Source organism: Haliotis asinina, chromosome 5, assembly GCF_037392515.1.
Source record: "Haliotis asinina isolate JCU_RB_2024 chromosome 5, JCU_Hal_asi_v2, whole genome shotgun sequence".
NCBI classification, from domain to species: Eukaryota; Metazoa; Mollusca; class Gastropoda; order Lepetellida; family Haliotidae; genus Haliotis; species Haliotis asinina.
Genome location: NC_090284.1, coordinates 54316031 through 54331679, shown reverse-complemented (window position 1 = coordinate 54331679; position 15649 = coordinate 54316031). Strand labels below are relative to the sequence as shown.

Here is a 15649-nt window from a genome sequence, read left to right as displayed (position 1 = left end):
TTTCCTTTATTGCCAAGCGTATCATCTAGAGTTATATTATATACTTCATCATAATGAAACATGTGCATAAATTCATATATCTTCCCCATAAAAATGGCTTTTCCTCATAAATAGAATAACTACTAAAGCTGGATGTCAAGAGAATATGTGCTTTAAGGTAGCATCATTTATTTTACTGATCGTTCTTCCAGAACTGGAGTTGACGCGTCGATTGGTTGGTCAGAACAAGCTGGTCACTGTCAATAGTAAAAACCTCGTTAAAACTATTTTTTACATCAGTGTTTAATAGCAAGACACTAAACACACTATCGTGCACCTGGAATAGAACAGACTAAATATTCCCTGCAAAGTGTGTCAACTAGGGCGGTGCACATGAGATGCATGTACGCATTATTTGAACACTGCACAGGTAAACGGTATGTGTCAACAGGTAAGACTTAGGTGCGATAGTTTCGTGGATAACGAGTTTCCTTTGTTCGTAGGTGGACGAGGGGGAAGAGGCAGTTTCATGATGAACATTTTTCACACCACCATGTATAGTGTCGGCAGTTCACCTGTCGAACATGGCTATTTAGTTCGGTGCGCAGAGTTGCGACCCTTAGATGTGAGAGGATCATGTTATTTTTGGAATCGCCCGGACTATGCTCCTTTTGAACATCCTTCACGTTGCCATGTATAGTGGCAGCAGTGTTTGCTCAGACGGCCATGATTCTAAAATTCCTTCCTCAGAGTTGGCTCCCTTAGACGTGTGAGGATCACATGATCCAATCCCATTATGGACCTGACTATATACACCTTGGGTTTTCAGCGGCTCATGCTTATTTGTCGGTTTAAGTACGTGATGAACGTATCTCATCTGCATCATTTCATGATTTCATCTTTGTTTCAACAGATATGATACGATAGAACTGAATTACTGTTTGAAGCGCCATTTTGACAGGTACATTCACTTTTTCACATCACATGGGTGGTCTATTGAACTAGTACTAATGATGTTAAAGTTGAAGGAGATTTACTGAATGGTTAATGCTTTGGCAGCAACACAGTCCGCAATGTGCCAGCTATATTACTAAGAGCTGCACACATCCGAGCCTGTTCATGGCGCACTAGTGACTGAAATCATGAGCATCTTTCCACGATATCAGGATCCGATGACATTCAATGAGCCATGTCATCTCTTACGTCATACATGACGTCGGGGAACCGATGCTGATCCGGAATAACAGTTCTTGAAGTATTCCTGGTTACATTATGTAAATGAGAATTTACATAAACTCTTAGAATGAATACATCGGTGAGTACGGGTGAAGGACTTCGTCGATCAAATAATTGACACCGACACTCTTTGAGGGTCCCTGTATGTTGTGACAAGACAAACGAGTAAGTACTGAAGAGCAACACTTGACCTTGTCAGTCACAGTGTTACGTGTATCAGGTAGATGAAATCAATATCAGTCAGAGAGACAGCATTGACGTATTCGTAGTAACATTATCTTCAGGTACGCAGTGCGGAGCCACGGATTGTGGGCGATGGTGACAGGAGTGATGTTCGCCTCATGGACAATATCACATATTGTTGCTGGACCTCTCCTGTTGATTCCCAAGTGCAAGACAGGAAAGTCATGTCCTAGCTATGTGACATGTATATTTGTGAACGCAACAGGACTTTGTTACGCCCAGGTTGTACATTGTGTCATAGATATAACACCCACAGCCATGATTCACAGCGACGTTTTGATATTTCATTTGTGAAGAAATATGTGCGAAATATATAGCCACTAGCCCGTTAGTTCGTGGCTGGTAAAAATCCAGTCAAATTTAGAGCTAGTTATTATTTTGTGGGCGAGTAACTTTCAGGCACAGCTAGCCCGACCGGCTATCAAAATTTGGAAACTTCCCACACTACTGAAGACACATATTATATGCCTCGGTATTTGAGACACTGTTTTCAAAATTAAAGTAAATTGTGCATGTTGTGAAAGGACAAGTCAATACAATATAAATATGAAAGATCTGAAGGATCGATCATCAGGTCACAGGCGTCCTCGGGGTTTTAGTTTATAGAAGTAAACACCGGTAAGATGGAACCCAGGTTAGAATTTGTACACAGCTACCCATGCTTGTAAGAGGCGACTAACGGGATCGGGTGGTCAGTTTCGCTGACTTGTTTGACAAGTGTCATCGTATCACAATTGCGTAAATTGATGTTCATGATGTTGATCACTAGAGTGTCTGGTACATAATTATCTACTGGGCCGCCGCAGTTTAGCTGGAATATGGCTGAATGCTGCGTAGGAATAAACAGATACAGGCGAGATAGATGGAACATGTAAATAGGATAAATTTATTATAACAAGATTATAGGCCTGTATAACGCAGATTCATTTAATAACGTAATAAAAGGCGTTTAAAATGACGTCTAGGCGACTTGTACTGATAAGTGTTTTTGAAGGGTGTGAGTATGTGACGTAATGGCCAGTTCCTTGTTCACACAATAGAAACAGTACATCCTCACATTTACCGTCTGCATTACATACGACCTGTCGTGTAGGACAAAACGATCCTGAAGCTCTTCCTTGGGCTGGCGATATTTATATATAGATATACTTACTTTTATAAACTGATCTTTATTTGTATTTTCATTGGCAATATTCACACGATGAGTAGATAGCGTTGGGGTGATGTGGTTACACTGTGACGCGGTCATCCACCCACGCAGGGGTACCAGTAGCTACGACAGGATAACACCGAGGCCTTATCTATAGCAGACAACACCCAGGGAAAGTCTAGACTGGTCGTGTTTACCTGCTGATCTACGCGTAAGGGACGGGCCGTGTGGGAGACTTGTCAGGTATGCTGCCCAGCCTGTTCACTGACCCGGGGATAACGAACGATAAGCTTTCAGCTGACACCTCCTGTTGACCCTTAGTCATCTTCTCTTTAAAATTGTGAGACAGTGTACATTTTAGGAGCCTTCATAACTGATGCCTGTGTGGTGGAGTCGTAGCTATTGTTATATATATCCCACATGCATCAGTTAGACAATATCTTTGATGTTGCTGTACCCAGCAGTGTTACAACTATGCCGTGGTTGGTTGTGAAATAGTTGTAAGCAATGTTACAGGTACAAGTATGTAACAGCTGTCTGAAATACAAGTGTAGACAGCAATGTTACAGCTATGTCACGGTTGGGAATGATGACAATAAATGGACGAACATCTTCTTTATTGATATGAGAGCAATTTCGGTGTACGTTCTAACGCCGTTAATCCGGAATAGATTCTTGCTTGAAAAAGGCGTTAGAACCTACACCGAAACGTCGCTCTCATATCAATAAAGGAGTTATTAATCTATATGTTGTTATACTTCCTTACTTCCCCATCTTCTAGATATCCCTCAATGACGTTATGTCACGGTTGTCTGTGGAACAGCTGAAGTCAGCAATGTTACAGCGATGTCACGGTTGTCTGTGAAACAGCTCGAAGTCAGCAATGTTACAGCTTTAACATAATGTCACGGTTGTTTGTGATACAGCTGAAGTCAGCAATGCTACAGCCTGTCACTGTTGTCTGTGATACAGCTGAACTCATCAATGTTACACCTATGTCACGGTTGTCTGTGAAACAGCTGAACTCAACAGTGTTACGGCCACACTTGGCTGAAACACACTCAGCGATATTGTATCTGGTTTAGTTACATTCTTGATTATAGCATTTTATAAATACATGCTTTTGACATCGTACAATAAACCCTGCTTTAAGCAGAGATTTCTTAGGATTAAGAAAAGACTTGTGTCGCTTTTATGGCGACATGTTTATGATAGCAAGGCCTTTGTGAAAGGCATGAAAAGGTTGTACAATAAATGGACGACATGAACAAGCTTGTAAGATGATAATGTTATCAACCCAAACAAGCATTTCCTCAACGGACAGAGCATGAGGACAGTGCGTTTGAAGTTACCTTACAAATTCATTTCGCACGTTTACAGGTTACATGTTGTGTCATCGTCAACGCAATGTCGTTTTATTTCAATAGAAGATGGTGCACAGGAAGGGATTGGTGGCAGGTAACTCTTAGTTAAAGCGTTGTACAGTTACGCCGAAGATAATTGTTAACTCTATCTACAGGTGTGTGGAAAATGTTTTTCGATACGACAGTATTCACTCGCTCACTCGCTCACTCACTCACTCTTCTGGACTGTCATAACCAACACTCACTCACTCTTCTGTACTGTGACAACCAACACCTACCACCAACTAGGCCACCTAATACAGTAACCACTACTAACTCATATATATATCTGATGTAAATGTTCAAATGGATCTCCAACATTACAACATACACCCCTAGCTACAGCGATACAAAAGTACACGCATGTACTATTTGCTACTCACTGTTGATATTTCGTGTCACCCTAAAACCAAACACAACGACGTACCCAAAATAGTGTGTTGCCCAATACGGCGGTTGTGACGTCTTACCTAACCTTATCAAAAACACGTAAATCCATTATCAAAGTGATCTTAATATATGTGAATTCGGGTCGCCGGGCGTCACGACAACTCTTTAAACATGAACTGTTGTAGGACACCCATTCATAAGGAAAACCTATAAACAACAATATGGTGCGGTTATGAATGTTTCGTCAGCAGTAGTAGTGATTTAACTCTTCCACATATATTGGTTTCCAGGTAGTGATGATGAAATGCCTCGTGACAGGGTGTATCAGTCTCAGAACTGTTGGCGAAAGCAATAAATTCAGCTGAAAATACTTCATTGTGGAGAACGCCTTTATGAATCACACCGTTCTTCAGGTTCAAGGCCGTTTGAGGTGATAGTTAACTCCCAAGCTGACGTACTTCTGTGAGCTTGATGAGTAATGTCATCACCACCGAGCTTTTGTACACCAGTCGCGATGACTGCGTTTTCCTTATAATCGTTAAAAGCTAGAAATTAGATGTTGATATGCACGCATCAGCGGTTGTTGGGCTACCAATAGACTAACGCTTAGAGGCTGAATATATATATAACTTTGATTATAACCCAACTTGAAAAGGAGCCCCAGGGGACCAGAAATGAACCTTGGGAAATCTAGACTTGATTTAGACTTTAGCATTGCAATGCGGGGATGGATAGGCTGTGGGGAAAATGGTTCAGGGACTATGAGACAGGCTACTCTACTGACAGCGTCTGGGATTGTTGGTAATTGTTGCTAATTAGTCTTGCAATATATCGTGGTTTTCAGGTGCCTTTAGGATGGACACTTTTAACTTTAATACCGTTTAATACGCTAATACTTTGGTCAATGATATGCTGTCTGACAAGCTTGACATTTCTACACTTTTCGCAGGCACCCGGTGTCGTAATTTGTTTTTGTTTTTTTCTAGTTTTCCATTCATTCGGAGTAATTTTGCCATTCATTGACCTTTTCGACGGTTGGATTCAGTTTCGATGGATAATTGAGAAAACATATTCACTGGCGTTGACGTTATGTTATTATCAGACTGACTTGGAGAGAGGTATTACCAAATGTATCCGCTTACCATCTTTTTATAGCTATATCTATGTATACGAGGATGAACTGAAGAACACGTTCATTTTAGCAACGTGAGTGTTTGGTTGTGGTTTCTTCTTCAAGACCCTTTACAGATTTGTCTCGCGAAATTGGTTTATTCAGACCGCATGGTGTAGACTTGCACACTTTGTTCATGGCAGTGCCTCATTCTCTGTATGTTGAGCTTCAGAGCACGGTTCTTTTCACTTAATATGTGAATGGCTGAAGATTCTAGATCCATTTCCTTTCGTAGTAGACGTGTTGACTGCGGTATTCAACACTGGTATTAACATACGCTGAGCTACTGGTTTTATGAGTCCCGTGGCTGGTATTATGTTACGTTAAGTCGAGAATACAGGAAGAAAAAACCGCTTTTCAGATCTGGTGATGTTCGTATGGCATTGATGTGTATTGTTATAAATGCCTACATGTTATACACCTCATTCAAATGTCAGTCGTCATGCTCATATATGAGCGTATCAAAATAGTTAACTGCTGATAGAATGCTATGATATGTGATAGTGTATGATATAATGTGTTAGAATGTGCAGGATGTGTGCGGCAGCATGATGCAGTGTGTATGTGTGTCTGTGTGTGCGTGTATGCGTGTGTGCGTGCGCGCCAGCGTGTGTGTGTAAGCAGCAAGACCACCAGGTTATTGAAAACTGCTTGCCCGAAGTAAACTAGCTGCTTCACCTGTCTAGGACCCCGCGATATGATATGGATGGTTCGAATCGAATCCCGATTTCCCCCAACTACATGTCCAGGTTTATCATCATCATACCTTTGATGATGGGTTTCACAAACGTAGTAAATATCTTAATCCTGCTTTACTTTGGGATTTTCTCCCTCGTTAAGCGATATACTAGTAAGTCAAAAATAACTTAAACCCAAACTCACTCACCTACTCACTTCATATGTCTAGCCTACCTGGCACCTGATATTCTGATTATATTCATATGTCCAGAGAACCATGTCGACCAAACAATTACGTCTGGGGTCATGACGTTTACGGAACGTTGGAGGAGTCTTGTAGTTAAAGCGCCGAAAACCCGGTTCCATTCCCCAGTTGGGTGGAGTAAGTGTACTGCTACATTATGGCTAAGTGTTACCTAAAATCATTATCACTCACTCACCCAGGATGCACTTCCACCAGCAACGTGCAACAGAAACCGCCACGCACCTCTTAACTGACTGCATCATCTCGGCCCACTGTGTTATACGCTCAGGTGCATGTTCAAGCAATCATAAACTCGTTATCTAGTTACGACAGGTAAACAGTGTTCTATAACCCACATTCCAGTGTCAGTACCCTGATTATCTAATCACCGCCATATGGATGCTGGCATACCAGCTAGTGTACAAGGTCACGAGCTATACTCTCTATCTTCCCTCTCCGTGTGCTGTGATACACAGGTTAGAACAGCGTCTTAGGAGATATCCGTTGTGTGTTCGTCTCACCGTGTCAATTTGAGACAAACCGCTCGGTTTACGGAAAAGGGCGATTGGGATGAAAACAGGCTTTGGACATCAATCTGAGAGAATCAGGACTTCCGGGTGGAATGTCAGTGAGGTATTAAATTTAAGTCATTAAGTATTGTACTATGTACAAGTGGGTGAGTTTAGTTTTACGCCACACTCAGCAATAGTCCAGCTATATGGCAGTAGTCTGTAAATAATCCACTCTGGACCAGACAATCCAGTGATCTACAACATGAGCATCGATCTGTGCAGTTGGGAACTGATGACATGTGTCCACCAAGTCAGATATCCTGACCACCCGATCCCGTTAATCGCCTCTTACGACAAGCATAGTCGCATTTTATGGCAAGCAGAGGTTGCCGAAGATCTATTCTACCCCGGACCTTGACGAGTCTTTTAAGTACAAAGGTTAATACGTTTTTTTATGGAATACACATATGCCTGAAGTGTTTAAGTGAGACGGTGAGAAATCCCTTTAACTCGAACTTCATGAGAACTTAGAGCACGTCGTCTTAGACGTTGTTCGAAAGAAGGAATGTTGTTTAATATTGGTACATAAGTATATAAGTATATGGATTCTTATGGACCATGGACGATAGTCTTGTGGTTAAGGCGGTCGCTCGCCACACCGAAGGTCCGGATTCGATTCCTTACATGGGAAGCTCATGTCTGGTTCTCTACTGTATGGTGGCTGATTTGGTCCATCGCTTTCTCGCCTTAAATGTTGGAGGCGAGAAAGCGAGAAAGCGATATCACAAGACGAGAAACCCAACTCAGCCACCATACTGATGTGATATTGCTGGCATATTGCTGGCATATTGCTAAAAGGGGCGTAGACTCAGTCACTCTTACGGAAGAGAAGCAGAGAAGCGAGGTGACAGAATATTTATGAAGTGCCACCACTTTTATTTGTCAGGTGTCGTGATTATTTTGGAAATGTTTCAGTAACTTTACATTTTGCGGGGACGTTTCAGATCGGACAGACTACATACCTTGTATGTAAATGACATGAGTTGTGAGACATAGTTGTGTGGGTTCATATAGGGCATACCTGAGCCAACATATAGGGCATACCTGAGCCAACATATAGGGCATACCTGAGCCAACATATAGGGCATACCTGAGCCAACATATAGGGCGTCCACATTCCTCGGAACACCCACATTCTTCAGGAGGAAATTTTATTACCTGATTCGTTATCTCGTAACTCCAGTACCACATTGTGTGATTAACTAAGGGGGGATGAGGTTTAATTAAAATAAATTGTATAAAAAATATAAAATGAAATTACGCGGGTTTACACTTGAGTTGAAATGTACAAATATTACAGCGGTGATATGACGATTGAGTAATCCTAACTGTATTTTTTTTGCCTTTGTCAACTTTCTTGGTGTGTGAGGTGTAGCACTCAGTAACATTTCAGCTGTACGGCGGCGACAAGTACAAAATCACACTGGACCAGACAACCAGGGGATCAAAAGCATGAGCATCGACCTATCTAATTTGGATACGATGACATTTATCAACATAGCCAGAAACCAGGTCCCGTTAGTTGCCTCTAACGATAAGCATAGGTCGCTGAGGACCAATTCTAATATTTGAACGTAGAGATCAAAACAAGACTTAAACAGATTTTATCTGCATAGATTATCCTATAAAACATTGTGTTTAGATCATGAAAGTTAGAAGCACAAAAGAAGTTCTCGTGTTCCGAACAAAAGACACCTATGTGACAATACTGCGTTATATCGAGACGATAAATGACACCTGTTTCCTATAACAATGTCCACGATATAAAACTGATTTCATATCCACGCCGATGGAATCAATGTTTGTGTTATACGCCATAAAGTGGTATAAAAGTACTTTTATTCCCTCGTTAACCCACCACAGCTTTCATCCTTTCTGTCAAATCTTCGACAAATACTTCAACTCTTGGAATATCCCGCAAGATCTACCCAGATAGCCAGAAACAGCTTGACCTACTGTCACGTACTCCAATACAAGCACAGTATTGAATACATCCATTATATACTCGCGACAGATGGCGTCTACTTCGGTCTGAATCTGCAGTTAGATGTCTTGCAGGGTCTCTTCGTGTCAAGTAAATGCGTAAATGAATACATATGTAGTGAGTACTTCATGTGTATGAAACCCACCAACTGCACAGATATCAAAAGGAATCTCATACCTCAATGTTCCTTTTGAACACTATGTGTTTAGAGCGTAAGAGAAAAGCCACGGTGTTCTTTCCGCTTTATAATTCGAAGCTCAGAATACCGCTGACACATAAAGTTTGAGCTTTTATTACTTTCTGCACGCATTCATTCATTTAGTGCATAGCATGAAAGTGCGCTTATTGAAACCAGTGTTGTTGTTTGCTTACTTAGTCTTCTGTGTTCATCGGGAAAGGAACCTTTTAGCTTTACTTAATTAATATCATTTTCGTTGTTCATACAACCTGATCTTTTTCATATCGGTAATATTACCCTACTTCATTTCTGTTTATCCCGAGGCAGCGAAATACCCAATTATATACCGACGTTATTGTACAAGACTGTGAATTAAACTGATTTCATGTAATGAATGCCCTGGGGAAGATAGGCGCTAAAACATGAACTTCCAGATGAGTTTCTAAAGTTATCATGGCACACATGCAAGTTTAATGAATTATTTATTACCTTTTATTTTTAATCCTTTTGAGTAGACTTTTAAAATACATCTATGAAAACTAAACTCAAATGACGTCAACAGTCTTCAGCGATTAGGTCGTTTCTGGTGTGACGTCACACCGACCTCACCTCAGATTCGAATGACGTCTGTTACACGTGATGACGTAAAACGGCACACTGGTTCTCGTGAAGCGATATTTGCACAGGTTCAAATACGTTTTTCATGAGCTCGTCTTTCCCTAAACCCGTCGATAACAAAGTGACAAAGTACTTTTTTAAAGTGGTAAACATGAACCCAGGGAACTCAACCTTTCCACAATTTAAAAACGAGTTTTATCTTGCGAACACACAATTATGTGCCCCAATCTACCCACACAATGATCCCATATTCTTGCGTGCAAGGTAGACGTGTCACCCACTAATGATGTCAATATGGTGAATTGAGTCACAATGGCTGAGCCCCATGAGGACGTGTCTTGTGACAATACTCGATGAATGGGAGATGTGGAGGGATCGCTCATTACTTTCATGTGGGTCAGGTGTGGGCGAGGGAGGCAGGCATTCCTAGGAGGGAAGTTAATAAATTGCCCAGCAGGACATGTATATATCATGTCAATTTCAACAGGTGTACTCAGCCTTTTGCTGGCTTAAGGCGATGTACCGTAAATGATAGTGTAGTGTATTTCACTATATACTGCATATTGATAGTTGCTTATGTTCCTGGTTTAATGCGATGCGGTATATAAGACGGGCTGACAACGGCTGTCTGTGAAGTCCCTGATTCTAGCAGTCCCGGAGCATGTTCGTGTTTCTTTGAGTGTCATAGCAGAAGATGGGAAGTACAATACTGAACAAACGTTATGGATAACACGTTCTTTTGTTACGTGAGTTGTTATCCATAAAGTTCAGCATTGCACGTTCCCGTTCATGTGTTAAATGCACGAGCCCTCGAACAATTCACGGGCATTTTCATTTTCACGATCATGTACGTTGTCAAAGAGGGGAAGGCGTGTATTTGCGATTCTGTCTGCGACACAAACACATGCAATGGTTTTGAACTCAGGCAATAGTTCTAAAACACGTCTTTAATAAGCATTTCAAACGTTAGACACGTCATTCACGTTTGTTATCATTTTCTATAAATAAATTTTCTATAAATATGTTATGAACCCTTTAAGCGTTTCCAAAATGCTTCAGTCATACATGAATGTATTATTGGCAGTAATCGTTAACTTATCTAAACTTAATGGCAATAATCTAAACATATGCGTTTTTGAGCGTTCAGTTTCGGCATTGGCTTTGCTTAAGGCGGAGACTTATGTTCAAGACTGTCAGTTACAAAGGGTATGATTACACGATGCCGTTTAGAAAGTGGTCAAATGCAACATATGTCATATTTGGGATTTCACTTTCTTAGTATAGTACAAATTCTAGTACTTTTTTCGGTTGAGTCCCATCCGGGATTCGAACCCGCACCCTCAGAGTCAGGCACCTAATCGCCAGCACACAAAGTCAGCCGCCTAGCCCGCTCAGCCACCGCGACTTCCACAAAAATGAAAGTCGGACAACTGGTAGTCTAGACTGCGTACTTTGTGTACCCCTCTGATGAGTGTAAATTGGCACGGCTCCCACGGCCGAAAGCTATGATTACACGATGCCGTTTAGAAAGTGGTCAAATGCAACATATGTCATATTTGGGATTTCACTTTCTTAGTATAGTACAAATTCTAGTACTTTTTTCGGTTGAGTCCCATCCGGGATTCGAACCCGCACCCTCAGAGTCAGGCACCTAATCGCCAGCACACAAAGTCAGCCGCCTAGCCCGCTCAGCCACCGCGACTTCCACAAAAATGAAAGTCGGACAACTGGTAGTCTAGACTGCGTACTTTGTGTACCCCTCTGATGAGTGTAAATTGGCACGGCTCCCACGGCCGAAAGCTATGATTACACGATGCCGTTTAGAAAGTGGTCAAATGCAACATATGTCATATTTGGGATTTCACTTTCTTAGTATAGTACAAATTCTAGTACTTTTTTCGGTTGAGTCCCATCCGGGATTCGAACCCGCACCCTCAGAGTCAGGCACCTAATCGCCAGCACACAAAGTCAGCCGCCTAGCCCGCTCAGCCACCGCGACTTCCACAAAAATGAAAGTCGGACAACTGGTAGTCTAGACTGCGTACTTTGTGTACCCCTCTGATGAGTGTAAATTGGCACGGTTCCCACGGCCGAAAGCTATGATTACACGATGCCGTTTAGAAAGTGGTCAAATGCAACATATGTCATATTTGGGATTTCACTTTCTTAGTATAGTACAAATTCTAGTACTTTTTTCGGTTGAGTCCCATCCGGGATTCGAACCCGCACCCTCAGAGTCAGGCACCTAATCGCCAGCACACAAAGTCAGCCGCCTAGCCCGCTCAGCCACCGCGACTTCCACAAAAATGAAAGTCGGACAACTGGTAGTCTAGACTGCGTACTTTGTGTACCCCTCTGATGAGTGTAAATTGGCACGGCTCCCACGGCCGAAAGCTATGATTACACGATGCCGTTTAGAAAGTGGTCAAATGCAACATATGTCATATTTGGGATTTCACTTTCTTAGTATAGTACAAATTCTAGTACTTTTTTCGGTTGAGTCCCATCCGGAAAAAAGTACTAGAATTTGTACTATACTAAGAAAGTGAAATCCCAAATATGACATATGTTGCATTTGACCACTTTCTAAACGGCATCGTGTAATCATAGCTTTCGGCCGTGGGAGCCGTGCCAATTTACACTCATCAGAGGGGTACACAAAGTACGCAGTCTAGACTACCAGTTGTCCGACTTTCATTTTTGTGGAAGTCGCGGTGGCTGAGCGGGCTAGGCGGCTGACTTTGTGTGCTGGCGATTAGGTGCCTGACTCTGAGGGTGCGGGTTCGAATCCCGGATGGGACTCAACCGAAAAAAGTACTAGAATTTGTACTATACTAAGAAAGTGAAATCCCAAATATGACATATGTTGCATTTGACCACTTTCTAAACGGCATCGTGTAATCATAGCTTTCGGCCGTGGGAGCCGTGCCAATTTACACTCATCAGAGGGGTACACAAAGTACGCAGTCTAGACTACCAGTTGTCCGACTTTCATTTTTGTGGAAGTCGCGGTGGCTGAGCGGGCTAGGCGGCTGACTTTGTGTGCTGGCGATTAGGTGCCTGACTCTGAGGGTGCGGGTTCGAATCCCGGATGGGACTCAACCGAAAAAAGTACTAGAATTTGTACTATACTAAGAAAGTGAAATCCCAAATATGACATATGTTGCAGTTACAAAGGGTGTTAATCTTTTTTAAGAGGCCACGAGTGACCTGTTCGTCTATGGCGACGTCAATAACCCTGAAAGAAATCCGTCCCTTAATCGTAATCGGATCCTTTCATTGAGAATTGGTGTCCCAGATTCGCCTGTGATATGAACCTATGTTCAGTAGTCAGCGCACTAATACGATAAATTGTACACGAGTTGACATTGTTGACCCCCACATAAATCTGACGCTTTGGGATATATGTGGAATACGCTCCATCTTTGCTTCAAATTCACTTTTAACGTCAACCACGCAAATAAATAATCATTAGTTCTTTCATCTGAATACTCATTTTGCGCGTCACGCACGCATGCCGACATTTTGTCGCACACATGTATACTGGCACACTGACATGCGCTTTTGTATGTTCCAACCAGGAAGATTTCATTCAATAAGCTTGCTTACGTAGGTTAGACATTTCGTAAAATTACGTCAGCGTAAAAAATGGATGTTTGATAAAACCCAGTTCATATACTTCCTATTTCCTTCGGTAGCCATAGAAGTTAACATGACGCATGAAATTGACAAACATGCCCATGGTAAATCATTTCTCGCATGTCAATCACATACATGATCATGGAAAAATATTTCTTTAAATGTACTCATATTACTACGTGATTTACATCTACAGAGCAGCAGATTATATTAACGTTGGGCTCATATCTCCTAATACCATCGCATACCTAAGTCAGTGGGTACTAATGCCGAAAAACCATTAAACAAACGTGGGATCTGAACCTTTGATCATACGATAATAGCAATCTCAATGGAAGTAACTATGGCGAAATGTTATAAATAACATGACTGCCCAGCACCGGAGTAATATACCCTGCTGACACTGAAGTAACTGTTCCTAGAGATCTCACATTTGGTCAATGAATACATTTCTATGATGCAAATCTACACAGTACACGTAACAAATGAGGCTGATGGCAGTATGTGCTGTTGTTTTAGATATCAGTCAGTACTCAGGCACAACGGAGTTTGTGTTGTACGTAAGCTATATATATGCTGAAGAGGAAGTTGGTTGTTGTGTAAATAAATATTCTGACGATAGTCCGGTAGGTGATCTGTGACGAGACACCAGTGACTGATAAAAGACCTGTTGACTGTCTTCGCAATGAATAAGCCCGCCTGCGTCATTGTTGTCAGGTTTCAGTTATGTTGCAATAAAGATATCGCAACGCATGGTGATATAAGCATCTGCTCTTGGACTGCCATGACCATATTGTCTACAGGATACGTGCAGGACAGTTTGAGTTTTAGTATTTCTACAGGACGAGTGTATAGATGGCAAATTTTTCTCTACTGTATAACACGACGCATCTGAACTACCTCTTGGGCAGGAAGTAGCCCTATAAAGAAGTTGCCATTCATATGCTCGTTTATACATTCAGCATCTTCTACATCTTTCCCAAGAATCACTGTAACGTGTCTATTTCTTCTATTCCTAATACACATAATGATTGTTATTTAGTTATGTCTGTCACATTTGTACAATTGTCTTTGCAGATTTAAAGTTTTGGCAACAGTAGAGTCTGTAGGAACTACGCCAAGATGGCGAATACGACCGGAAGCTCAGCTATCAACCACGCGGAGCTTCAAGAACTCGTCAAGAACTACACCTGTTCAGATGTGGCTCTCTTGCTTCCTGTAATTAGCGAGTTTACCTGGGCAGTTGAGGTCCGTGCCTTCCTCTACCTCCTTGGCCTGCTGTGGTGCTTTCTTGCAGTCGCCATCATCGCTGACGTATTCATGTGCTCCATAGAAAGAATCACCAGCAAGACAACAATAGTTCGAGTCCCAGATGCGAATGCCGAAGGAGGAATCCGGGAACTGGAAGTGAAGGTCTGGAATGATACTGTAGCCAATTTGAGTCTTTTGGCCTTGGGAACAAGTGCTCCGGAGATCCTTCTGTCCTGTATAGAAATCATTGGTAATGGTTTCAAAGCTGGAGAACTTGGCCCAGGAACCATAGTAGGTTCCGCGGCCTTTAACCTGCTAGTGATTTCTGCCATCTGTATTGTAGCAATACCTGAAGGAGAAATCAGGAGAATCCGTAGCTTCAAAGTGTTTGGCGTCACAGCCTTCACTTGCATCTTCGCTTATGTGTGGCTGGCCATCGTGTTAATGGCTATATCCCCCAATGTTGTTGACCTTTGGGAGGCCATTGTCACCTTCCTCATGTTTCCAACCCTGATCATTGTCGCCTACATTGCTGATAAGGACTTCTGTATGAAGAAAAGCAAACGCGAAGAGCCTGGTTTTGTTGGTATTTCCTTAGGTAAGTAACTTAAATATAATCTTTGTTAATTGATTCGTACCTTCTGCCTATGACCATGTCAAATGTGGTTTTAACACATGCGTTTTGCAATAATTACATCGGAATGAAATAATATGTCATGTTCTTCATTTGAGAAATTATAAGATTTAAGAACATTCATTTCGCGGAAACTGAAATCCACCATATCCATTTCTTTAATTTAACGAGACATTCGTCTGCAATTCGTGTTATTCCGGGACAATAGCGATCCTCTTGGGGGTTACGGAAAGGGGCGAGTGGTGAATGTTTATGGAGCGCTGATGGTTCAGTTTTCTA

The 15649-nt window shown here is 41.9% G+C and overlaps 1 protein-coding gene across 6 annotated transcripts in view; it reads left to right on the top strand.

The window, feature by feature from the left end:
- Positions 1-15649, top strand: part of LOC137284835 (sodium/calcium exchanger Calx-like) — a 54732-nt gene that overhangs the window by 20254 nt on the left and 18829 nt on the right. For all 6 annotated transcript variants that reach the window (XM_067816850.1, XM_067816849.1, XM_067816847.1 and 3 more), the window contains exon 2: positions 14563-15334. In XM_067816850.1, coding sequence (XP_067672951.1) covers positions 14608-15334 — 727 coding nt within the window. In that variant the 5' untranslated portion in view covers positions 14563-14607. The remainder of the gene's footprint in view (positions 1-14562; positions 15335-15649) is intronic.